The sequence below is a fragment of the Tetrao urogallus genome (assembly GCF_951394365.1).
Source record: "Tetrao urogallus genome assembly, chromosome: 8".
Taxonomy (NCBI): domain Eukaryota; kingdom Metazoa; phylum Chordata; class Aves; order Galliformes; family Phasianidae; genus Tetrao; species Tetrao urogallus.
The window spans coordinates 31,787,831-31,814,563 of record NC_136821.1 but is presented as its reverse complement, the minus strand read 5'-3'; the positions used below and the strand labels follow the sequence as shown (position 1 = coordinate 31,814,563).

The following is a 26,733-nucleotide window of genomic DNA, read 5'->3' as shown; positions in this document are numbered from 1 at the left end:
GTTTGGTCTCTATGTTTCCCCTTGTAAAGGGCATGTTAGCATCTGTACTACAAATCAGTAACAGTGCTGTGAAATTCATCAAATGCGTTCAGCTGGCATTTCAGCTTCTACTGTCTGAATTAATTACACAGATTTGTTACAGATCTGTGCAACAGAACTGATCCCATCTACAGCTGTTCACAACAGAATCCTATTTCTAATGTCCTTAAAGTACAGCAGTTTTTAACCATCAGCCATTAGACTGCCTCAGCATCTACCCATTATTCTTTCCCAGGTCAAGAGAACAATTTTTACGCAGTTGAAAAGATTCTCAAGATGCTCATCACTGTATTCTGGGCAGTCTGCACAAAGCATTTGCATTCTTCAGGCACTTTATGAAGTTCAAAGGAATACAAAGGATCCAAGATATGTAAGCCTTCCACCAGCACTTAAAACGTACCCACGCCTTGGGGGGACTTAGTTATTTGCAAACCATTCTTTTCCATTACATTTTTAAAATAGTAGATTCTTACCTGATTTTTGGGAGGACAACGCTACAACCAGGGCAGGATCAATCTCACAAGGCAATCCAGCAGCTGACGACAGTTCATATACATTCATTGCCACCTGAGGATCAGAAAAAAGGCAATTACAAGGGAACTGAACGCTTTTGTGTAAACTTGATGAAGCACAGTTATGCTGACAAGTTTAAAATGTTTGTATTAGTTTGAGTCATTAAGGGAGACTTTGGAGATTTGGCTGAAACTAAATAAAGAACGTCTAGATTTTACTCTTTCTTTTTTTCTCCACCTCTGACTTGCTCTGAGCAGAGCAGTCAGTACTTCGCGTGCTCAGTTATCATTTCTTTCTCTCAAGCCAAACAAAGCTTGTATACTTTTCTAGGTGACCTCCAAAGCAAACATCCTGACTTCCAATTCGCCATTTCTGCTTCTTCATTCTGTTCAAAAAAGAAAAACCTAACACATGGTCTCCACCAGAGACAACCAGCATCCACAAATACTGCATTTCTAGACAAAAGCCACAAGTCACAAGCTAACGAAGTAGCAGAGAAAGGCAAGCATCTTCCAACATACAAGTTTGATACAGAATCAGTGTCCAGTGATTTCAGATGCCAAGAACCACACTGTAAGTGATCCCAATGCTTGGAGGAGCTAAGAATGCCTTTCAATCTAGTCCATTTTCAAGCCTGGCTCAGGCTACATTTCATACTGTTGCCTATGTAATCCTGCATTCCTCTCTTTCCCTAATTCACACATAGAATTAAACACTTGAAGGTGTAATTCAAATGAATCTCTCCAAAGGGAGGCTTGTCCCAAAGGAGCCTGTGGAAATGCTGCTGATGTGCCTTGTACACAACTGCTCTCTCAAACTCCCACCGAGTCTGCCGGCTGCAGAAGGTGGTACTGTGCTTACCACCTTACTTAGAGGGTCCAGCTCACTACCTGAAGGCAAACCCCGATACAGGAAGGACACGACTTGGTCTGCACGGTGCTTTGCTGTCAGCAGAGGCACAACAGCTTGAGTACAGAGCTGCATTCAGGGAATTACAGAGATGGGAGCTGGTTCACAACAAAACAGCCTACTATTAACGCAGGATCAAGTGTAAGCCTGACTCTAATAGCAGATACTGCAATACCTTGACACTAAAAATAAAGGCAAAACAAATAATCATTCTCTTCATTCTATTACTCTTTCCAAATTTTAAGTTTTAAATCATATTTCACATCAAGTATATGTTTCATTAACAAATTAAAGCTATTTCCTACAGCAAATTCAATATACAGAATGTTACTGTATCTTAGAATATGCAATTTTCTCACCTATTGCACAGAGACTCGGAAATTCGGTACAGAACAAGACTGGGGAGAAAGTTCAAACAAGGAACTGCTGACTGTCTACAGGGCTTAATTGTTAGCAGGCTGCTAGCTCTGGCCACATCAACAAGCTGTTTTCAAGACAAAGCTCTGGCAAAGTTCTGGGGTAGTACGTGCCAGAGTTCCCAGTATTCCCAGAAGGCACTACAGGAAGGACTACACAGGTTTGGCTCCTTCTGCACTCGCAGTCCTCCAACATCACCCTTGCAAACTCGTGCTGATTTCTTAAACAAGACTATACATCAGCAGCCCACACCACCAAGACGCAACATCTCAGCTTGACACCGAGCAAACAGCAGCACAGACCGCACCACAGCCCTTGTGTTATTTCACACACTTGGAGCTAGAAGAAAGGTACACAAAATAGGTACCTCATGAGAACCACGAGGGAAGTATAGAGGGCACCAGAAAAGGCCAGCAGCCAAACAGTACATAAAGCAGGGGCAACAAGCTGGCGCTATGTGGTGTACGACCTGGCAAACAGTCCTCAGTATGGTTTCATTTAGTAGAAGACAGCTCTTCTGCCACTCTATTATTCCAGTGACTGCAAATTACTGCAGGGACTTTAAAAACAGAAGCAGCAAACACTGTGCTTTGTCATGTCTACTGACACAAATGGGTTAGTGATATCCCTATGGATCCATTTAGATGTTCAAGATTATCTAAAATAATCAGCTTTAAAAAGCCAATGGTAAAAGACTGTCCTCAAGGATTTGTTACTGTTGCAGCCTTTATTCCATCCAATTTCTCAGCAGTGCTTTGACAGCAGAGGTCATAAGCTGCCTAACTGAAAAGATCAGGCACAAGCCAGCAGGGCTGACTCATTCTCATCTTTTCCACAAGCTGATTCTTCAAACTCAATAATGGAACATGACTCTGGTGATCAACCATTTTCCTTGCACCCACAGGTGAGAATTTCTCTCTAGAAAGGTAAAAGGCTTTTCTTGCTAAGAGCTAAGGCAACTCGCATCATTTTAATATAATAATTGTAAGCCAACATCCTCAAAATCTATTTTCCACAGCATTTCCAGAGGATTTCTGTGGTGGAACAAATTTCAGAGTTTCCTGGACCTCAAACACTTACAGACAGTTTATCAGCATCAGAAGTTTCAGAAGGCACGTGTGATTTCAGTACATGCATTTGTCACACAACCTCAGACAGTTTCAGGCAGACTGCTAAACTGCGTTTTCTGAACTGGTGATGTTTGCCTTAGAGGCAAACTTCTGACTCTTCTGTAATATACTTCTTGAAAAGGAGAAGGATTTTGTAAAATTATTTTTCCATCAAACATGTAAGCTTTTTTGCAGCAAGAATCAACGGCAAAATACAGCCTTTAAGTTCAGGAATAACAACATATTGCAGCCCTCCAAAACCCAAGTGGCACAAGAGCAGCTTTCAAAAAGTTATTTCTACGTGTGTGAATGAAGAGCTGTGCAACATACAGGCACCATACATTTTCTGTACCAGCACAGTACTATTAAGGAACCTGCAAGCCTTCAGAGGCTCCAAGCTAGAAGAAATGATTAAAAAAAAAAAAACCAAAACACAAACATTCAGGTTGCAGCTACCGTGCATCTGGGGCCAGAAGCCATGTGATGCACTGTCAAGGGGTTCTGAATGAAAATACACTACCATCCAGAAGTGAGGCTTCCAACTCATGGCACCAATTCTTCTCAGACGCGTCTAAAATGAAGTGTGGAAGAACCTTCTACTCAGGACAAAAATCAGGCTTGTAGACATCACAAGCACACGGCTCTAACCATGCACATGATCTTTTAAACACTCAGTTACACAAGTTGTAACTGCACATACTATGAAGCAAAGCAGCACTCTTCCATTTACTGCTTAGTCATATTTTAGCACTTGATGAATCTCTTTCTTTATTTCTCGCCATGAAAGTTCTCAGATGTAAAAACAGGTAGGAAGAGACTCGTGCACTTCCATCGGTCTCTTTTCCCCCAGAGCATAACAAGGCTGCAGAAGGGTAATTACTTAGCTCTTTGGAAAAAAACACTGTTCTTGGGTTTCAACATTTTTCATAAGAATGAAAGTCTTGCCCCTTGCATATTTTCAGTAAGCTCCAAAAATGACTCTATTACCCTTCGGGCCTCACATTACCTTCATGTCAGTCTCTCTTGGAATGTGATCTTTGAAGTCCTCAATGGAACTTACAAGGAAAGGAATGTGGTAGGATAAGACCTAAGAGACACAAACACAAAATGAGGACAAAACACTCCCGAAGCTCACCGTCAGTTAGACAACACCATTATTTTACTGCATTTATTTTTTCTTGAATGACTCATTTTAAGTATATTAATTAGTTTATGGACTTCAGAAATTAAAGCCCAATAAAATCAAGCTGTCAGTTAACAAACTGAAAGCAGGCTTGAAAACATACTAAATACTAAGAGCACCAGGAAACATGCAACTACGAACGGATGGCTTTAGTGCAATATTTCTCTAAGCAGCACTCAAGTACTTCTTCCCTAGAACCTGCAATTCAAGGTTCAGTTATAATTATTTTCACCACATGTAAACCTTCTTATTTCCTTCTTATTCTATTAAATTTAATAAAGGCTATTGAGAAAACATTCAGTTATTTCTTACATCTCTAAGTGCCTCCTGTGCCAAAGACCGGAAAGACAAGATGACGCCGATAATTGTCATTCTCTTCAAAACACTGTCAACAGCTGAAGAGGAACGAGAACAACAGTAAACAAAAACCTACTCAAGTTTACAAGCTCAATTCAATGAGAAATATAAAATAATTAAAAAAAAAAAAACGAGAAAGAAAAAATCAAAATGCTGCAAATAGCACGATATTGAAACATCGGCATTTCAGAGCCAAAATAAACGAGCTTAAGCAGGTTTTTATATCTGATTTGATGATGAGATTTCCTGAAGACATTCCCTGTAAGCCATTCCACAAATGAAGTCTGTTACACACAGATAGTGGTATTCAATGCTAACACTAGAGCTGTGTTTTCTTGAGGCCAAAACATATCACTGTAACAATTAATTGTTAGAAATAACTGCTAATTACATTGTGGAAATCCTTTCAAATAACATAACGCAAAGGCATCAGAAAGATACCTATCAAGAAAGTAGTGCTTCCTATTTACATCTATGCATTCACTCCGAGTATTGTTGTCACAGATGGACGTTATCAGCCCTGATGAAAAAATGTTGCTACAAGCTCATCACATAGCACCTATGCTGAGATCCCATTTTGTCTGTGGCAGAGAGGGACCAGAGTGCTTTGAAAAGGTCCATCAGCTTATGAGTTCACACATGGAAAAAGGAACAATCATTTCACATCCAGAAGAAGTAGCATACATCTCACCACTCTTTACTGTGAGGGTGGTGAGATTCTGGAGCAGGTTGCCCAGTGAGGCTGTGAATGCCCCCTCTCTGGAAGCATTCGAGGCCAGGCTGGATGGGGCTGTGAGCAACCTGGTCTAGTGGGAGGTGTCCCTGCCTACAGCAGGGGGTTGGAACTAGAGGATATTAAAGGTCCCTTCCAACCCAAACCATGCTATGATTCTGTGCTTCTGTCAACTTCATACAGAGATATTCATTTTGAAGGTGTTTACAAAAGATAAGGATAGAAACCATGCTACATCTTTAGTAAGGACCCTACTAGTTACCCACATGATAGTCTTTTGAAGAGTGCTGCCATCTGGTCTGGCTTGTCAAAGCTGGTCCTCATTTGTGTCAGAACTTCAACGTTCTCCACCACAAGTTTCTAAAGAGAAGCAAAGACTCAGGTCAGCTATATTACCTATATAGCTATATAACCTATTCTGATAGGTTAATAACATAAACGCTTTACTGGGGGTACTTCTTCCCACTTCTTTATTTCCACTGAGAAGCAAGGGAAGAACAGCAATTCCATAATCCTATGAAATAAGCTATAGAAGATGCAAACTAACCGCTTCCAGGAAATTGCAAGAGTGTATGCACAAAGCCAAAAAACAAATTCCTATGCTGAAAGCCAGAAAGCAAAACAGATCACCAGTTTACACTGAAATCAAGCTGGGCCATTTTAAATCAATTGATGTATTGGAATCTGGCTGATACACGACATTTGAATTTCAACTCCTCAAAGCTCTACAAAATGCAAGACTGAAAGCAATAGCCCACATGCCACTACTGAGTCAAGCTCTCAGCTTCACAAAAATAACCAGCATATTGGCTTAAGATTTAAAAGGGACAGGCAGGAAAACAGTTCAAACAGTTAACTGAAGCCAACTTCCTACCCCCTCTCGCTTGAACTCCGGATAGAAAACCAACACCTGGTCCAGGAAGCAAAAGCAAGCACGCTGAATCCTACTCTTAATAAATTCCCCGTTCCTATTCTCTTGGTGCTTCTTATCCCCAAACACAGATGTTTCTCAGTGCTCTCTTTAAGGCCAACCGTATCTGAGCCAAGCAGATGAACATTTTATTACTTTTTTCCTCCAACTATGTGCTCATGTGCACGTGGATCCACCTTATGTTTTGCTTATCCTTACCAGTATCAGAAAACAATCTCAGAAACAATTTAAAGTTGTTTTTCTAAAAAAACCACAGAGCTACAATAACAAATAAGCTGATTTTAAGGAAGCAGGACAATGAGAAATGGGCGAAGACAGAAGCAACCAAAAAACATCTCTCCAGTGACCTTCAGTTTTGCTTGAAACATGACAGATGTCACTGTGCATTGCCAGGAGTGACAAAATTTAACCCTCAATTCTCAGCCTTCTCACCTGGCAAATCTCATTCTAAAACTCAACAGCTGGAATGCGCACAAAGAATCAACAAGCCCACCGGCTTCATATCGATCACCTGCATCCCTCTCGTGGCATCTGGGCAAACATGAGCATCCCTTCTCAATCAATGGAAAGCTTCACATCTTTTTGGGCTCCATATGTTCTAAGCAACTCAGCAACACTAAAATTCACAGTGCTGACAGATAAAACAAGATGCTTGAAGATGTAACCAGAGACATCGCAGAAAACTATGCTTCTAAAGGCTCAGTATGCTCATACTGGCTGATGCAGATAAAGTCAAAGTCTCTTCTAAGTACTGACTGCATTTTTAATAAAGCAGCACACAAATAGCTACAGAGAACTCATTACAGTAAACGAACAGAGCCTGCCCACTCAGCTGCTGAGGAGTGTGGTATACAGATGTACCACACGTACAAGTGCAATACACAGTGAAGTACAAATGCACAGCTTTACCATTCGTGTCATGCAGTCACTTCAGAAGGATAGCACACAAACAGCTATTAAACGTCCGACAGGAAGCTGAAACACAAACCCACCCTTCTTTTCACCTATGAGTTCCCCAGGATTACCTTAAGCTCAGCAACCTGCGAAGAAATGTGCCACATCAGACTTTCACTGAGGAACTTCATGCCATATGGTCCCAGGAGTTCAGACAGGGCTCTCATTTCTGAGAAATAAAACAAACTGTTTTTCAAACATTCCTTCCTCAGTTATTTGATGCTCATAACATATGAACAATTAGTGTTTTAATTACAAAGCTCTTATCTCAAAACTGCATTTCAGATTTGAGAACTGAAGCAGCAGTCACTGACACACCATTCTCCTATTTCTGTTTTTTATTTTTTATTTTTTGACAAAAAGAAAATGAGCTACTTCAAGGCACAGAGACAGCAGAAATAAAATTAAATGAAAATACTCTGAAAGTTAACAAGAGCAGTCTCAGAAAATGCTTCAGGAGCTACTGTAGTTCTAATCACTGAAGCTACACTTATCCCTCACAAACGTTCAATAGGAACATCGAGCAAAGTTTACCTGATATGTCAGAGTATTCCTCAGCATTAAATGTTAATTCATTTTCGGTTGGCAAATTCACAAATGCCTTCATAGCTGGAAAATAGGCTATGTGACCATTGCTGACTTGCCTTAGCAATGTTTCCAAATACCTTATCAGAAAGGGAAAAAGTTTTAAGATGGAGACATACATTCGTAGATACCTCTACAAAGATGCAGTACACTTGTGTGATAAAGGAACAGCAAAGCCTGTAGGCTTTTTACTTGCACAGTTGAGCTGATAACTACATTTTATTCTACATTTTTGAGTGTTCTTAACAGGATCAAGAACAGTAAACATAAGGAATCTGGAATTTAAAAATTTCAGAAACCGGTTCACTAATGCTTGCTTTTTTAATAAAATAGAAGTAATAACCAAAGCTCATAAAAAGCGTTCGTCCAGTTACTTACCAATTTGTGTACAGACTGGTAATGGTTGGCTCACCATGGCTATCTAAATGCTGGGTCTGCTGAAGCAGAACATTGTTAAATACTCGCGTAATGTCAATCTGTACATAGTTTTCTATTGACTGCAGGACCGTCATATAGGCTCTGACACTGGTCAACAGCTCTGAAGGCTTTGCAATCTCCTGTGTTGCTTGATTATACATAGTCATTCCAACGATTGACCTTTTAGAAACAAAAGGAATTACATGCCTTTCTTAGAAGGGTTAAGCCAAGATGCAGATCAAAAACTGTTCATCATTAATCACTTTAATATTTACAACTAGCAGCTCTGGAAATAATGATGTGAAGATAAAGGTAAGAACAGATGAGTGAAGCAAGTGACAAGGTTTTTTTTTTTTTTTTGGTTTTTTTTTTTTTTTTTTTTTAAACTTCAAGAATCACAGTAATAAAATTTTCTGTTATCTTTGTCTGCTACCGAGTTCTGATATTTCGATTTCCCTTCCTGCAGACCAGTTAACCCAAATATTTGAAACAATGCCCCATACTGTGCAAAAAAAAAAAAAAATAATAATAATAAAAAAAAAATTGTAGCAACACTATAAATGCCTTATAGGTATCACCAGCTCCTACCAAAAGAAACAGGACTAGGAATGCAGGATCAGGCTATTCAGTAGATGATATTCATTTCAATACACGGAAGTCTCCACAAAGTTAAGTGAATCTTAGTAGGAATATGACTTCAGAGCTTCGCAACCTTCCTTTAAAACTAATCTTAAGTAGCAAGCATCCAATACATCTAATATCAAACCAAGACCGACTTACCTTGTTTTATGAATACATTTATCTTAACATTATTTCTTACTTGGTAAAGCGGATTTCCAGGTGAGACGTTAAATATTCTCTTGGGGTAAACGTGTGCTCCCAAACCACCATGTTTGGAACATAATTGATTGAGAAGCAGAGCTCAGAAAGTGCAGTGTGCAGTTTGTCCAGGCTTTAAGAAGTCAATAAGAAATTAAAAACATATTTAATGTAACATATTATCATAGAAAGCATATACAGATGGAAGATGCCTCAAGGTCACCTACAGCTCTACTCTCTCAACTTGTCTACACAAGCTGAGCTGACGCGTGGTTGTTGCAACTGTAATTCTGTCTCAGCAGCATGTGTGCATTTAGCCATTTCCAGAGACAATACTGAACATCTCTTGTCCTCTCCCACAGCTCTCTTCCTCCTTTTACTTCAACCTCTACAGTCTTGCCCTGTGATCTTTTCCTAGCAATTATTTCCTACCTTGCTGCTTTTCCTCCTCTGTCACCTCTTACACCCCAAGCTGGATTTATTCATCTCTCCCTCTCTTTCCAATGGGCCTTGATTTTTTCCTAGTTAGCTAGGGTTTTCAGTTTTCTTATGGCTACTAACAAGAAAGCCTCCCCATCTCCGCAGATAGAGGCGGCAAACTTTCAGCCCAATCTGTACATTATCCAGCTAACAGCGTTAAGCAAGGCAGAACCAAAAAATGCCATCCGCGCCTCGGGACTCCCACTTGCTCAGTTGATAGGACTACAGGAAACCTACCTACAGCATGGGAACAGACCCTTTCTGCTCAAGAAAGAAAACAGCCACAGTGATTAGTAAGAGTTACACATTCCCACCACTCTGAGTAAGAAATTTCAGTGTCCGTACAAGATATGAGTATTTTATGTTCGCAAACTAGGAAGTTATGGTATTTACGGTCAGTTTTCCTGAAAGAATATAAGCAGCAAGTAAAAATCACGAGTTTTGACTGGGGAATCATGGGGAAAGGAACAGGAGAGCAGCTTACTTTGTTACGACCAATCTGTTTTTTCTCATGCTTTCTACTCCTGGTTTCTCCCTTTCAGGTTCTCCTTTCTTTCCCGTCTGTTTTTTCGATTTTTTGTTCACTGCTTGACTGATGGTTTTGGCACAATGCTTTGGCAGCAACTAGTAGAGAGAAAGAAATCACCCCCCACAGTTAAAATCCAACATCACAGCAGCAATGAGATAAAAAATAAGCTCACACGTAGGTGGAGACTTCACAACACAAAGAGCATCTCCTTCGATTACTAACTATACAGTTTGATATCAAATGCCTTCTTCAAACCACTTACCACTTCATAAACAGAGCATCCTCAGGTCAGAGAAAAAGAGGTGAAAAGGAAACAGAGCTACAGCAGTTCACTAAGTCAAAGTAACTAGAAAGCCTCCAAAGGGGATTAAAGAGACAAAAAAATACTCACCTGATCACTCAGCGTACACTGTTCTGTGCAAATATCTGTGATAAGATTGCGAGCTTGCTTAGCCATTTCATCCAGAAACATGTTACATAAGGAAAGGCTGCGATCTCCAATGTGATGCCGCTGTTAAAAAAGCATACCAGCTCATCGTCACTTTCCTCTTAGTTCCACACTCATCAAAAAATGCACACGTGGTTCTGCAGCTCATTCACACTCAGAACTGAAGTGACAAATAACACACTATTAAGTCCTTAATAACCTCAGCTCCTTTCATCCTCCATGATATTTTTTTTTTACTCAGACATCCTGAACTGTGAAATTCTCACCGTTATAAATTAAAAAAGCAAAAATTTCTGTGAAAGAAGACAAGTTTTTCTGAACAGATTTTCATCATCAATTCTGAACTACATCTGAAGCACCCAATACTCTAGGTTTCTGCAAATCTCAGATTTAGTATTGGTACAAATCAATGAAGAAAAAAAGAATACATAACTTAAGCTACAGCAGAAGCACACAGCGTCATTCATACCCTCAAAGAAGTCAAATTACAAAGCCCTGCTGCATACATTCCTGGACTTGGTTTCTCTGTACAGGATCCACACAAGTACAGCCTTCTGTCTTCATGAAATGCTTCTTTTACCACTAATGCTTACTTTGCAACAGCCACACTACCACACATGGTACAGCACACACTGAGGATTATTTCTCCAAAACTATAATAGCTACTAAGTGATGCAACTCATATGCTGAAATAACACTTCTGTTGGCTGTGGCAGTACACGCTTGCTCCAGCTGAATTCACAGCAACAAGCACCTAGTGAACTTCAGCCACCGACTGCTAAATGGTACTAGAATGGTTCTGAAAGACTTTTCCTGTCCTGAAGAGAAGCTTTCCTGAAAGCTTTGCCATAGTTGCCAAACATAAATAAGGAAGACCTCACACTATGTATAGTATAACAGACCTAACAACTCCATTTAACACTTAAGAATGAAAAGCCACTTTGACAAGCACTACACCAGACTGCCCATGCTAACCCTGGGTAATTCCAATGTCTACGAGCATACAGGCAAGGTACTAAAGGATCTATTTCATTACACAAAATTACAAAAAATTTCCTCAGAATGAAACTTGGTTTAACAAAGAATCAATGTTTTGGAAGCAACGCTCCACACCTTGCATTTCTGTTACTAACCAGAAAAGAAAATACAACTATGTGAATGCTCACAGTAATACTCTGTATCACTTGGGATTACGTTCTTAAAGACCTGCTAAGGAGAACAGTATAACAAAACCATTAGGAATTCCCAACTTGCCTTTTCACTTTTAGAACAACAAGTTTATAAACAATGAAGGAAAAACTGCTGCTTACAAGTTTAACAGGCATACAGCACGTATCAGCACCCAAGCCTGGATGACTCAAAAAAGCAATTTCACCTTCATACCTTAACTCAACCTCTCTTTAAAGCAAAGATAATCATACTCCAGAAAACAATTCTGAGCTCAGTCAAGTGCTGAACTTCCCTTACTTGAACTTCCCTTTTTTACCGCTTTCCTTCCTCTAATCCCACGCCGCCACAACAAATACCTTGCAGTCCTGAGCACCAGTTCTTCCCACTTTAAGCCTGAGCTGTTAACATCCAAGACAATGTTTTGAGAAATTACCTCTTCTGGGCACAGTTCGTGGGTGCAGCTCATAAAATGAGTACAAAGTAGCGGGAATGCAATTGAGTATCTTGATTGAGAGGGAAGCTCCAAACACTGCTGAAACATCTTCTCAAAAGCACGGCTATAAAAACTGACCAGAAATAGACAATTTAATGGAATACACGCATAAGTCTCTTGCAAAGCAAGTCTCCTTACACAAATCGCATCTGCTGCTAATGCCAGGTACGTCATTACAACATACGTGATATCAAAAAGTGCATAATGCTTTCAAAGACACATCTTGTTTACATCTCTTATTATGCTACCATTTTTATTCTGATGTTTGACATGCAGGCGCTGCAAGAATTTGGAGCTTTTGCTACAATTTGTTACGGAAGAATTCACAAGTGACCCCAGATCAGTTATGTGGCTGTTTGAAGCATCTGACACATCTTCACAAATACTTTCATCAAATTAATTCTGGTGAACACGAAGACGACACGTATTCCACGGCTGCTTCTTTTTAAGCCAGCTTCAGAAAAAAAATATCTTAACACATGCAAAAAAAAGAGAAAGTACACGAGTCTCCTTTCAACACAAACAACAACCATATGAAGACAACTTTCACAGTTTCATCTAACCCCTAGAAGTTTGTATTTCCTCCACTTGAAACTGACAAAGAATCACCTAGAGTGTCACTGAGAAAGCTTCTCAAAGGACAGTATTTTCACACTGGAACTTCAATGATTTATTTCAACTACTGCAGATATTGCAAACGTACTTATTTGACCTTAGTCACAGAAAGATTCTCATCTGTCTGCTTCCTGCTCCTGTTCTCACAGAGCTTTTTTCATGAGCAAGACATCATTCATTTACTTTTTCCAAATCAAAGTAACGCTGGAAAACTTAGGAAAACAAAGAAATAAAACTGAAAGCAACCTACAAAAAACCATTATACAAGTGGCAATGCAAGGCTGGCTCTTTCTGTTTGGGAACAGGAGAAGATTAAGAGAAAGCAATCAACTGCTTTTTCTTGCCCAAAGGAGAATCGGTGCACACCATCCTCCATCGAAGCCCATTAGGCCACGCTACCTACACAAATAAGCAATTCTGTTGAGTGCTGCTGTTCTTGGAAATAAAAGGCACACAAACTTTGTGTTAAGGTTAGAACAAAACAAAGTGCAAATTACAAACCCCAAACTCTAAAACACCAACCCTCTCAGAGAAAAATAACAGTTAACCAGAATTTCATTTGATTCTCCCACTGAAGTATCCTCCTACAAAGCTTATTAGTTGAAACTTGAACTTGCAAAAAACAAATCAATCAATTATCAAAAAACTATGCTCAGCTTTGTAACTTACCAAAATATAGAAAGATCTGAGGTTTCAACCAACATCTCCACCAAAGAATCTACCATTTTTGTGTGGAAAATGATTGTATTCATCATTTTGCCTAATTCCCTGTGGTCTGCCAGTCCAAGAGAAGCTTTAGAGACACTGGTGTAGGCCTGGACAGAAACAAGAGAAAAAAATAAACCTACTGTTGCTTTTCCTGCAAATGTCATTGCTATTGCCCAAAACAAAGGTTAAGCACTTACTATGCTATGCATGGAACAAGTGTTTTTAAAGACTTTACAAAGACTATTTTGTGCTTCTGCTGTATTTTCAGCAAACGCCTTGAGTATGACAGCAAGGCACAGATGAACTCAGGCAGGAAAGCAATGACAAAACACGTATGCACACGAGCGGAATCAAGTTTACACAACCTGCCCCCATGCTTTTTAATATTCATGTTCTGGTACACACGAGGAAGAAAGTATTTCAAATACATGAAAACGTGACGTCTATCTAAAATGGAGATCAATAATTTATTGTCTGAACATATTGCCCCTTTTACTACAACGACAGTGACACGACAGTGACACGACAGTGACACGACAGTGACACGACAGTGACACGACAGTGACACGACAGTGACACGACAGTGACACGACAGTGACACGACAGTGACACGACAGTGACACGACAGTGACACGACAGTGACACGACAGTGACACGACAGTGACACGACAGTGACACGACAGTGACACGACAGTGACACGACAGTGACACGACAGTGACACGACAGTGACACGACAGTGACACGACAGTGACACGACAGTGACACGACAGTGACACGACAGTGACACGACAGTGACACGACAGTGACACGACAGTGACACGACAGTGACACGACAGTGACACGACAGTGACACGACAGTGACACGACAGTGACACGACAGTGACACGACAGTGACACGACAGTGACACGACACAGCATGACCTCAGCACACAGAAGTGATCTCACTGAACCGTCTCTACCTGCCCGTAGCTGAGCAGGCTGAATCGTACTCTGCACAGAGCACAGCTGCCAACAAAGCACTCATCCTCAAGGCATTCCATTCCCAAACTGTTATAAGTTCTCCAAAGAATTATTTGCAAAAAGTATGCGATGGAAAGGTAAAAACTAAGTTACATCAAAACACAGCAAATTATCTGGTGTATTTGTTGGATTTTAAACTGTGATGAATATCCTAATGTAGCCTGTCGTCTACTTGCAGCAGCAGTGAGTCATAACTCGAAACCAAAGCGTGCTCAAGTTACATGTCATGCAGACATACAAAGTCTTACCTGCAATCTAAACCAATCTAATCTCATTCCTCTGAAGTCAAATACCTCCCCATCTTCAACTGAAAGAAAAATGAAGGGAAAACACAGAATGTAAAAACTCAAGGGAAATAACTACAGCAATTCAGAAACACTAAACGAGTAATAAGCTACATGGCCAGTGAACCTCCTTTACCTAATAATTTCAACCCAGCACAACCACGCTAAAAGGAACCGAAATACTTAAATAAGAACATGTATAATATCCTTTCTAAATTAAAGCTGGTGTTCTTCAAATAGTGTTTTTCAGAAGCCTTATCTGTACAGACCTGCCCAGGAAAAGGGACACAGAGCAAGAAGCAGATACCATAATGGAACGGGAACAAGGAAACCGGTTGAGTTTATGCCGTTTATCTCCTAGCACTGATTGCACCAAACAGAAAGCCATGAAGCTTTCCAGAAGAACATCTCATTTGGTTACCATTTTCCCCCAGGGTCATAGGAATAGACTTACCTTGCTTCACGCTTAGCGAAGTCATGGTGTTTACAAACGAGGACATGATGATTGATTCATCCTCTGGGCACACTGAAAGATTCTGAAACAGTAATAGTAACAACCATTATTTTAAACCTCATTTATAAAAGACTGTAAAAATTCATATTTTTGAATTTTGAATATAAGGTTCATATAATTAAAAGTAAAACCAAGGGTTCAGATACATTTAACCATTTAAACAACAGTAACATAAATGGATACAGAAATAGTTTGAGTAGTTTGTTAAAATGAACAGCAGAGGAGACAAGTTCCACCTTCTGGTCACTGATGCACTACTTCAAGTATGAAAGTTACCTTTGAAAACAACAAAAAAGCTTAATATTCAACAAAAGCTTCTCCAGTTTGAGTAGCTCCTGTGTTCACTGAATTTGGGCTCCACCTCGTGGTCACTTGGAAATCTAATCAAAGCACTTGAGAAATCCTGACAGGTATTTGTCAGCCTCAAGAAGAGTGAGAGTTTTGACAGCACAGGGCTAAGTGACGCTACATCAGCTCCTAGGCAGCTCAGAAACTCCCCACTGCGTATTCACTTGCAGTGATGAGAAAGGTAACAAAGGAAACCACATTAAAACCGTCTCTGGTGACACCTACAAATGTTTGACTTCATATTCAGGTTTAAGCATGTCAAGCTACCTCACTTGTCCATTTTTTTCTGGGAGCAAACAGGAATGCAGACTGGTAACTCTTCACTGGAATGATACAGCACCGACTTCAAATACTTAAATTACTTCTTCAATACACTGATGCTGAACAAGAGAAGCCACTTATTTATAGAGTATATTACAAAAGGATGCCTGGGATTCTTGTTTCTGTCTGTTTCACTTGTCACCACCTGTTCAATGACACCGGCCGTATTTTCTCCATTGTGTCAGAAAGCAAGAGCATTAAACAGCATTAAAAGCATTATTTAGGCAGCACTTCTGCTCTCACAAGACTTCAAAGAAGAAACATTGTATATAAAAGAATCATAGGGAGCAAGATCAGCTTGACACTGTTGCAAGCACAAATCGTTTTATCCCCTCTCAAAAGTAGCAGAGCAAAACTCTATCTTGCTCAATAGTAAAGCAGAGGAATCCCTGAAAACGTTGAAAGGAACCCCGGGCCCCCAGGAGAAGCCTTTCAAGAAATTCTCGCCTGTCCGTACAGTCTAATATTAAAATAAATTACAGCTTGCTCCTTGAGGAGAAAGGAAGGTCTCTAAAAAGAACACTGCTTCATAACACTGTGGTGTTCATACAGCAAGCAAAGGCACGAGTCTAAATCCCAGAATTAAACAGTATGCTCAGATAGTCGGCCTCGTTCCATGACGGTAATCAAAACCCACAAAACCAAAACAGGTTTCAAGACATTTTGGACAAAAAACCCAGAACCCACCCACACCACTGCCATACCTGAACAAGCTCATTCAAGACCACCGCATCAAAGCCAGACAGATACTGCACGTAGTATCTCTGCATCACAGGCCCGTATTTTCGCACATGTGCTCTGAGCTCTTCCATGTAGAAGATCAGCTCAGCTATGTGCCTATGCAAAGAGACAAAGGAAAGCTTACGAACACAGAGCATGAAAAATATTAAAGACTTCTATCAGTGCAATGCTTCCCATGGGGATTTCCTCCTAAACCTTGCTTTTAAAACTGTTATTTACAGTTAACTTCTGTATTAAAATATTACCTCACATATTATATAATATTTTCGTAAGAAATCTTCTTGGTAAGGTACAACCCACTCACATAGAAATAAGTTAAAAGGATCCCCCTCACAGTAATCCTCAAAGGTTCCTGTATCGACCCATTTCTTTCTGAAGAAGCCCTTTCACAATGGTCAATTTAAAAGAAAAAGCTTAAGCGTTTAAACCTGAAAAATAGAACTGTAATTGCTTATCTCAGCTCAAGTCAGAGGATCTTCACTCTACAAACCCACTATCTTACAAGATTTAAGATGTCCTCCTCCGCACAGGTGATACTGCACACGTAGACATGAATAAACTAAAAATAGTTAACACGAGCAATTTTCTATGAGTAACACCAGTGCCCTAACACCTGCCACTCCTAGCTAAAACTGAAAGCTTAAAATGCTCTCCCAATTATTAGACTGATCGCTTCCTGGATTAAGCCCAATACTATGTGAGCAACAATTAGGTGGCTTGACAAATTTATCCAGCGTGCATTTTCTTTTGATGGACCAACTCTGCTCACATTTACCTATTTAAACAAGACCAAGAACTCAGCTGGGAGAAGCCCAAGAACACATGGAGTTAGAAGTGAAGTTTCAAATCTGGGGTTACGGCACATGACACAAAAATGAGATATGACAGTGAGGTACGTCTACCAATCAAACGGAGTAACTCTAATGGCAGCTAACTACTCCAACTTCAGTGCTGAGAAATCACAATAAAAGTCACCTTTACTATTCTTCAGGAGAGGTAAACGAATTTTGATTCCTGCAAACGTGTTCCAAAGGTATCTTATTTACCTGCAGTGACGGCATCCCTTCCACACAGCTCAGAGAAGAACACCCAAGACCTTCCTATTTCAGCTACAGAAATACCCTTGTGGTTGTCACTTGTCAAATGGATGTGATTTCCGAGTTTATTCCCAGGACCAAACTGCTGTGCTCTCTCATCTTGAAAACAGCGCATGGACAACCAGCTCTCTACTATCTACTCACATTCATAAGATTGCTTAATCTTACTTCTCATTTTTACTTTCTGCTTATGATGACACTAGTACTATATTATATGAATAAACCTTGTCTGATTGCTGTGACAGCTCTGCTATGATAAAGGAGACATTCTACAGATCCATCTCCGGGACAGTTAGTTTTCCCCTTCATTAATTTGTTCAATAGAGTCAATAAAGATGACCGTACCCTCCTTTCTTAGAGGGTAAAAAGCTTAAATTAAGTCATAAAATCATTTTCCTTTACAAATAAATCTTCAGCAGAAAATGAATTTTTACCATTTGTCGAACAGTTTAACGCAATAAATACCTCTGATTCTCTGTTTTGATGGGAAGATTAGTATTGTCCCCAAATCGTCCCAATTCTCCTACTAAGTTACCATTTTCTCATATTCCCTTGCCTTCAAATATATTGCCTCCATCAAGTTCTTGCAAATATTAAAGCAATCACACCACAAGTTGTTAACGTACTTATCTATGAAATCATCTGCGCTCTTCTTTGGCATGTTATCTGCGTGACGAAGAAGCCAAATAATTTCATCACGAGCAAAGGATAATGCCATAAATACAAAAAGTGCCTGAAAAAGAAAAATTATTCTTAAGATTTGTACAACAGTAGGACACCTGGTGCACACTAAGACACATAAAAATGAAAGAATCTTAAAACCAAAGCAGGTTTTACCTAGGAGCACGGAAGGTTTCGCCCTCCCTTAAATGACACAGCATTACCAACGAACAAACTACAAGGCAAGATGAAACAAGGCCAGTAATTACCTTGGGGCCCAGCAGGCCTGGCTGATCAGACAGCACTGTAGCCAGTTCTTTGAGTGCAGAACGTAAAAACTTGCGTCTCTCTCTGTGCATCGAACCGCTGCATCAAAGGAACAAATCCAAACATCATCCAACATGCAAATCACAGGCACTTGACTCATCCCAGACACTTCAGGCGCACCTCTTATCACATCAACTTCAAAATTTCAGTATTTCAAAGGACATGATTCATTTGAAATTAGCACCTCCATCATCCACACTGCATATTCCTGAAGTGATGTGAAATTTAAAATACAAAGTCCTCTGCTCCAGCCTGAGATTTGCATTTGAGTCCACTCAAACATTCCTATTCCATTAGCATTTGCATTAAGTAACTAGACAAAAAGAAACTAGAGAATATATAAACCAAATGCTCAGGAAATCATAGAATCATAGAATCATAGAATCACTAAGGTTGGAAAAGACCTAAAAGATCACCCAGTCCAACCGTTCACCTATTCCCAATAGCTCCTACTAAACCATGTCCCTCGACTTGTCGACTAAACCATGTCCCTCCCTTTTGTTTGTCAAAATCTGACAAACAATATTGGACTCGCTGAGTTCAGTTGATAATGGCATATTAGTAAGCAAATCCAGAAAAGTCAACGTATGGTTTCTCTTGAAAAGCCACAGTGAAGTTGGGATTCAGCAAGACCTGTTTATACAGTCTTTATAAGTGCAATGAAAAGAAAATTCAACACTAATAACCCCCAGAAAACTCTTTAAGACACTCACGCATGTGAAACAGCAGCTTCTTTACACTCTCTGATGTCATTAATACGCTTGTTGTAGCTGTAAGTAAAAGAACAACCCAAGATGGTAAGAAAAAAAAACAAAACAGCAGCACAATCTAGCAGTAACTGGGACTTGCAAGGAACTGCAATTCCAAAGCAAGCAGAAAGCCAAAGCACGACTTCTTCCCACACCCAGATCTCAATGCTTAAACCAGATACTCAAGACAAAAAAAAAAACACTCTCTACTGAAGTGCTCCTGCTACTTTTCGGTAGAGGACTCCCCTTCTGCCCGAGTTTAAGCACGACGTATTGTAAAAACAGTGACAAAAGCTTGCAACTTTTCAAGCACACTCTTCATTCATGACATCGTTTCTCTTCCCTAGATTCATGAGCGCTAATTTTAAATGCTTGCCATTTCAGAGACCAATTCACCAGAAATTTTCACAACTAAGAACAAAAACCAAACAAAACCAAAAAACATGACAGTTACGAAGCAGGCTCTTGGAAGTTATGCGTTAAAGGAACAGCCACAATACTAAGAACCTTTTTTTTTTTGGTATGGATTACCTGTAAGTGGAGCTCTATTGAAGCAGAACCGATGCTTTCAGACTAGTTCTTAAAGAAATGGTACACTCTCAAAACAAGAAAGAAGAAAAGGAAAATGAAAGCTTACCCTCGTATGTTTACAAATAAGTCTTCTGCAGCTTTGTGAATATGAAATACTTCATCTCTAAACAGAGCCAAGCAAGAGCTGCTTTGAAGTGCAAGCTTCCAAAGGTTCAAAGCTGTTGCGTCACTATTTAGGACTCCATGGCACAAAATAAATCCAACTTCAGAAGTTCACGTCATCATGTGCCATAAACAAGACGCACAAAGACAGTAAGAGAACAGTGAAACCATAGGCATTCTCTCTTAAAGCGGACAAACAGATTGCTGATCAACTCCTTAACAGAAAACACGCAGTTACGTACACATGAAGATACTCCACAATACACTGCAGTAGAAGAATTCTCACACGTTTGTAAGAAATTACTCAGTTTTACAAATATTTTCATGTGAATTACCATAACCCCAATTTTTTTGGCACCATCCAGACTGAACTCACGGCAATCTACACTCCAGCATAAGCTCAATTCTAGCTTCACTACATACAGAGCATGATCTATACAATTAAGATAAAAATCAAGCTCTCTAGAATCTTTTGTACAGCACAGAAGCACAAACTGCCTATTAAATGTTAGTTCTCTTTTTTTAATAAAACCATGAGCTATTTCAGAAGATTTTACTCACAAATAATCCATTTTTCCATTGCATCCAGAGAGAGGTATTCACATGGCATCTGTTGAAAAAACAGTCATTTGCAGCAAACTATTTGTATACAACATGTTACACAAGAAGTACGTTCTGGAAAAAGGGATAAGTCTTAAATGCTGATGAACCATGGAAGATTGCTTCTGATTACTAAACAAGTCACTGCTTCAGAAACTAGGAGATGGAACATTAAATGTGCTTCCAACACTTGCAAATGCCTTGAAAAAAATATATATATATTTTGACATTACATTTAAGAACAAAAGACTTGTGATGTTTCCCAATCACAATCTGACAACTGCTTGATTTTCCTCCCCCAAAACATGACTGCTCCTATCCCAACTGAGACAAAAATTGAAAACAGTAAACATTTCAGAGAATGCATCAGTTCTGATTTTCAGACTGTCAGCCCCAAGCCATCTGACAGTTCACAGGATTCCTTCGCTCTACACTGTAGCAGTAACATCCCTTCACCTTCTGCTCATCAAATTTCAGAAATGAAGGCACGGGCTAATTCAACAGAAACATTCTATCTACAAAAGGATGCAATTTGCCCAACAAACTTATTTATCTCCCCGATTAGAAACCTTGTAAAGGTTACCAAATCGAAACCAAATCATCCCTACGTTATTTCACAGATAAACTTGCTTAACTTTCTCTTATATATCACATTAAAAGGCCATACTGTGTCAGACTGTGCAGGATTAAGCATTGTACTGGGGGCACTGATGAGGCTCAGCAGTTGTGCGTTTCTCCACTGGTCAGCTGAGAGATTTCTTCGAGGATAGACCATCTGCAGTGAAATCAGAGCATCCGAAAGGGACTGAAAGAGCGACAAAGAGAACTGGTTAGAAGCTATGGTAACGCATTAGCACAGGAGTCTTAATTCACAAAGCAATTAGAAATTAAAACTTACACCAACGGCTACATTCTATATCTCAAGTTCAAAACCTACCATAACTCGAGCACAAGAGAAACTGAATATTGTTTTATTATGTTTTTTTTTCAGTGTCATTACCAATAATTACCAATTTATTTTAATGAAACAGTTCTGAAATTTAACTTGAGTTTAAAGCCACCGTGCCTAATTTGTTTCACAGAGAGAAGACTATTCTACGCTGAAGGGAAGGATGAAGAGAAGCAGGTTTTTATTTGTCTGTGTAAATGGAGTTAAAAAAATTCTCCACTCACAATTGGAAGACTCAGAAGAAAGCAGTAGAGGGATAATAAATCCGTGACAGCTAAAAGCTGTTCAATATTTATTCAAGCATCTCACCTATTGTGTTATTCCCTTCTCTGCCACTTATTTTATAAAGTCCTCTCCTCTTTGCTAGCAGATTAGGACTATTTTGAGCAGATACTACAGGAGCATCTTTATAACAAATTAGCCATATCCAAATAATTCTGGTCCTACGTGCCTTTTCCTGCTCTTTTGCACCAATACTGATGTTTGCATGAGCCCTCGGGGAGCCAGGATCTAAGCATTAAGGCAGCACACAAGTTCACTCAGGCAAAAAAAAGAAAAAAAAAAAAAAAAGAGTTCTCAGCTGAAGCTAATTTAAAGGGCTAAACAACTGTCAGGGCTACTGCAAAGTTGTGGGAAGATGGAAGAACAACTTAAACATGTAGATCCATTACAGTTTAATTTAAGTATTTGTGCAGTAGCTGCCTGAAGGGATCCTTGACCCCAATTCATACTTCTAGCAGAGAATCAGAAGAAGAACAGAAATTGGACTGGCAAATGACTTTAAAAAACACTTCAAAGGAAGAGACAGGTCCATTGCTAAACACAAATGCATAAACAAAGATGGTAAAGGAAAGCGAGGCACCAGAATGTGCACAAGAAAAAGGTTAACTGCAAATCAGATCCTTAGCAACGTCTCTCAATGAGACAGGAATCATGCACAGGAAACTGTAACCAAGGTGACATTACTGATCATTCAGACAATTAACTAGTATTCAAAAACTGTTTACACTACTACTTGGAAAAATAGTTGGAAATCTTTCAACTTGCAGTGATTATCTTCAAAAGCTAAGGAGCTAAATAACATCTGAAGGACTCGAGAAAGAAAGGAAAACACAAGGAAAACACAAGAAAGGAAAGAAAGAAAACACAACCAGTACCTAGATTTCCAAGCACAAAGTAAACATCAATGGAATAACTTCAGGCAATTACTTACTACTTAACTTTAATTCTTACAAAAAAATTCAAGATGAGTTGTTAAGCAAACAATTAGAGAGCACCTAAAAAAATAACACCTATATAAGTGTCAGCCCTTGTGGTTTGGGCAGCACTGACCACAACAGACAAATCTGGTTTCCTCTGTCAGAGCAGTAAGCCTCGCAGACACGCGGCAAATAATAACAGGGTACATGCATCTCAAGGCTTCACTGCTCCCAGGTACTTGCAGATGAAAATACAGCCTAGATAAATTATCACACAACTGGTGCACAACCAGATGTGTGAGAACTCAAATTTTTTTTAAAAGTACAAGAGAGGCTTAAGGCTCATTTAACTCAGTTAAGTTCACGAGCAAGGTGCACAATGCCAGCTTTGCACAGAAGAGATGTTATGAAAGAGTGATCAGCTGCTCTCCAGGATTCCAGACTTAAGGAAATTCCAAAGCAAAAACCCTCAGGTTACAAAACAGGAAGACACATCCAACTACGATGGTAAGCCCAAAGAAAACTCGTTTCTTAGAGATCTCCTTCACTTCGAGCTACAAATCAAAACAGAATGCAGAATCAGCTACACCCAATTTTTAAGCAGCTTTTACTCCTCACTGAATAAGCCAGAACCTTACCAAAGCATCACAGCATTCCTGCACTTCTGCATCTTCATTTAATGGGATATCATCCCCAGCCCCAATCATCCATTGTAAATAACATCTCCCTTAAAATCTGCACCCAAGAGCCTTGGAAAAACTCTTGTATATTTTCTTTTTGATCTCTGTTTCTCTCAGATACGGTTACTGTGTCCCTGCGAAAAGTGGTTACATACTTTACTGTGAGGTACAAATTCCTCCATCATTTTCTTCAAAGGATTTTCGTAATCCACAATCATCTGCCCAAGGCGTGGATATTCTCTGTCACTTGAAAAAACAACAATAATTCACTGGGTGTAATGATTACTTCTTTCCAAACACATCTCCTGCACGACAGGCTCCTACCTCGCTCCATGAGTCATTTCATGAGCGTAGTTATACAGTCCAATGATAGCCTTCCTTTCTTCAATTCGAGACAGCAGTATCATTAGTGTAGTGTAGGTTATAATCAAATCTAGGTAGTTCTTGGTCAAATCAAAGTTCACAGTCTAGAGGTAAAAAACAAAATAACAGTAAATCTCATTCTAAAACCTTCAGAAACAAGCATCAAACTTTCTTGTTATTGCCACCCGTTTTTGGCATTTATAAAATACAACTGACTGTCTCGATCGGTGTTTTTGTCCTGCTTGTATATAGATTCTGTAAGATCTTCATTTATTCATCCAAATCCCCAGAAACGTTTTTATTTGTGAAAGCAATCACACAAATAAACCCATTCAGGCACAAGCGTTGCAGCTGGCAGACAAGAAAGCTTTTCTTGTATGTTACAGTCAACAAGTGCCTAGTCTGCAAACTAGATTTTAATCAGGCTCTTACATATAAATAAAGCCAGCAGATACCCACTCACCTGCCGCAAGCATGCCATAGGAAAGTCAACCCAAGTGCTGAATGACTAGAACTAACAAGGTCACACTACGTACAATAGGAAATAAAGATGAAACCAGGAGAAAATTGATTTTATCTACAATGCAGTGCTTTTAGATACTTCTGTTCTTGCTTTAGCCAAAAGAAGACCTCACACATCCCACACATATTGATGGGACAACAGCAGTACTCCTGGCTTTGAGCCTCACCCAATTTACATATAAAGACTACAGTAAACTACTAAGAACGCAGATGCTATAAAGCTAAAAATGTTGTCTGTATTTTGCTATTATTTACAGTTCATAATTAGCTTGTTCCAAAGGCTTTACGTTCTGATATTGCACTACTTAGCAAGTTAGAGATACAAACTTTCTAACACACGTATTTCTCTCCTATTTGTACCTAGAGGTGTCACTGTTCTGGGCTTATAGCATAAACAAATCTTTCCAATTCACCATGCAGAACACTTGCATTGAAAACATTTTTGGTTGGCTTTTAACAGTTTAACCCAGAAACTTACAATATCAAAGAAGACTTGGCAAACATCAATAGTGTTCAGCAGCTCACAAACATGGTCCTGTGGAAAACAAAAGAAAAAGGAATAATTTTAAAGAAATTTAAGTAAAGCGCTTCACTGTGCTCAGCCAATTGAGATTACGCTGCTCTAAACAAACCAAGCAGACCCACACATTCAACTTCCTTCATTTACAGATAGAAGACAAATCTCACGTGCTGCACCTTACCTTAAATTCCATAACATCAACAAACGTGAAGTAGTACAATGCCAGGTTCTTCAAAATCTCTGACTTCTCTTTCTGTAGCTGAGCAAGCTGTTGCTAAAAGAAGAACAGAAACACGTTCGCTGTTCCGAGAGCTTGAGAAGACAGCAGACAAATACTACCTGTAAGGCGCAGATTAACCACCGGGTCATAGAAAGAGGTTTTAACACAGTTTTCTAAGACTGAAGCTCTGTGCGTATCTTAAGGGCACGCTAAGTTCTCAAAGCGGATCATTTAAAAGCTGCTAGCTACACTATGGAGATCAAAAGCAAATTAGTACACATTAGTACCAAAATCTTATTGTTTAGCTCAACTAGAGATAAAAATGGGTAGTTAGGAAAATGGTGTTATCATGGGCATTATTAGCAAAAGCAGAACAGTACGTGAGCACGGATCAGTATGACAAAAAAAATGATGACATTACTTGAGGTGGGAGAAAAGAAGGTGGCAGGTTACAAGTTTTACTACAGGAAAACATTATGCTTTTGAATTCTGAACTTACCAAAAAGAATATCCAGGCAAAGCCACGTTAAGCATGCAAAATAAAATGTAGATACAAACATAAAATACAGTAACGGTTCTTTGACCAGTTCCATATAACACAATAATACATTCAAACAAAAGCAACAAAATAAAGGAACACAAAAGAAGCAAAACACTAGCAATAGACACTGGTGGATAAAATGGAAGAGGCAAATGTGAATACAAAGGCATAGAACAGTCCACGTGGATTGATCTGTTTTTTTGTTTTTGTTTTTAAAGAAATCTCATTTAATATCCATATTCTTTAACATTTCCTTGGAGTCCAACAGCTCCCTCAGGAGAGTACAACTGAGAACAGAAAATGCAGCTGTTAAAATGAATGGGACAGCTGTTCAATAGCTACATATCTGAGTCTCAGAGCACTACAAGGATCCCAATACTTCACCTCCAACATTCAGTTACTCATTACTATCTCGATACATGAATTAAAGCAGCCTCATGACACTTAATGTGAAAGACTGCCCTCTAAGTGTCCGTGAGACTTGCAGTTGATGAGCTCCATCCTGCCCAGTGCCAGTGAAGCTCTCCCAGCACACACCTTACGCTCCAGCTGCCCCACACTCAGAGAATGGAGCATCAGAACCACGAGCGCTCAGTACATTCAGGGCTGCTCTGCCAGTCTGCAGCTGTTACGGATGGAAGCTCATTGCCTTACATGCTGGAGTTCAGCCTTCAGCCCAGATGTTTAAAATACTGCAAGCGAGTTGCATTTAAAATACTGAGCAAAAGTAGGGTTTATTTCTACGTAACTAAAAAAGTGTGAATAGGATGAAACTGAAGAGCCATTTCATCAATCTTCTGTGACAGACTATGGGAGAGGAAAAAAGGGCTGTCATCACAAGTGCACACGTGCCTTAACGTCTCCTCCCTACTGCAATCCCACCCTGGGCTAAGCAAGGGGCAATGCTAAGGCGACAGGGTACTGTATGCAATACCTACATCCGAGTTTGTGCTTCATGCTTCAAGGCCGGAGAGT

At 39.6% G+C, this 26,733-nt stretch overlaps 1 protein-coding gene across 2 annotated transcripts in view; it reads right to left on the bottom strand.

The window, feature by feature from the left end:
* The window catches only part of NCKAP1 (NCK associated protein 1), a gene marked incomplete at both ends in the record, with an annotated part of 53,262 nt that overhangs the window by 7,588 nt on the left and 18,941 nt on the right, over positions 1-26,733 (bottom strand). For both annotated transcript variants that reach the window (XM_079539159.1, XM_079539160.1), the window contains 25 exons: positions 513-606; positions 3,994-4,074; positions 4,483-4,565; positions 5,527-5,620; positions 7,217-7,314; positions 7,680-7,810; positions 8,109-8,327; positions 8,968-9,099; positions 9,931-10,070; positions 10,367-10,486; positions 12,027-12,159; positions 13,371-13,516; positions 14,679-14,737; positions 15,169-15,250; positions 16,602-16,734; positions 18,362-18,468; positions 18,665-18,761; positions 19,436-19,492; positions 20,109-20,265; positions 20,726-20,774; positions 21,432-21,569; positions 23,748-23,838; positions 23,917-24,059; positions 24,956-25,012; positions 25,179-25,271. In XM_079539159.1, the coding sequence (XP_079395285.1) occupies positions 513-606; positions 3,994-4,074; positions 4,483-4,565; positions 5,527-5,620; positions 7,217-7,314; positions 7,680-7,810; positions 8,109-8,327; positions 8,968-9,099; positions 9,931-10,070; positions 10,367-10,486; positions 12,027-12,159; positions 13,371-13,516; positions 14,679-14,737; positions 15,169-15,250; positions 16,602-16,734; positions 18,362-18,468; positions 18,665-18,761; positions 19,436-19,492; positions 20,109-20,265; positions 20,726-20,774; positions 21,432-21,569; positions 23,748-23,838; positions 23,917-24,059; positions 24,956-25,012; positions 25,179-25,271 (2,734 nt within the window). The remainder of the gene's footprint in view (positions 1-512; positions 607-3,993; positions 4,075-4,482; positions 4,566-5,526; positions 5,621-7,216; positions 7,315-7,679; positions 7,811-8,108; positions 8,328-8,967; positions 9,100-9,930; positions 10,071-10,366; positions 10,487-12,026; positions 12,160-13,370; positions 13,517-14,678; positions 14,738-15,168; positions 15,251-16,601; positions 16,735-18,361; positions 18,469-18,664; positions 18,762-19,435; positions 19,493-20,108; positions 20,266-20,725; positions 20,775-21,431; positions 21,570-23,747; positions 23,839-23,916; positions 24,060-24,955; positions 25,013-25,178; positions 25,272-26,733) is intronic.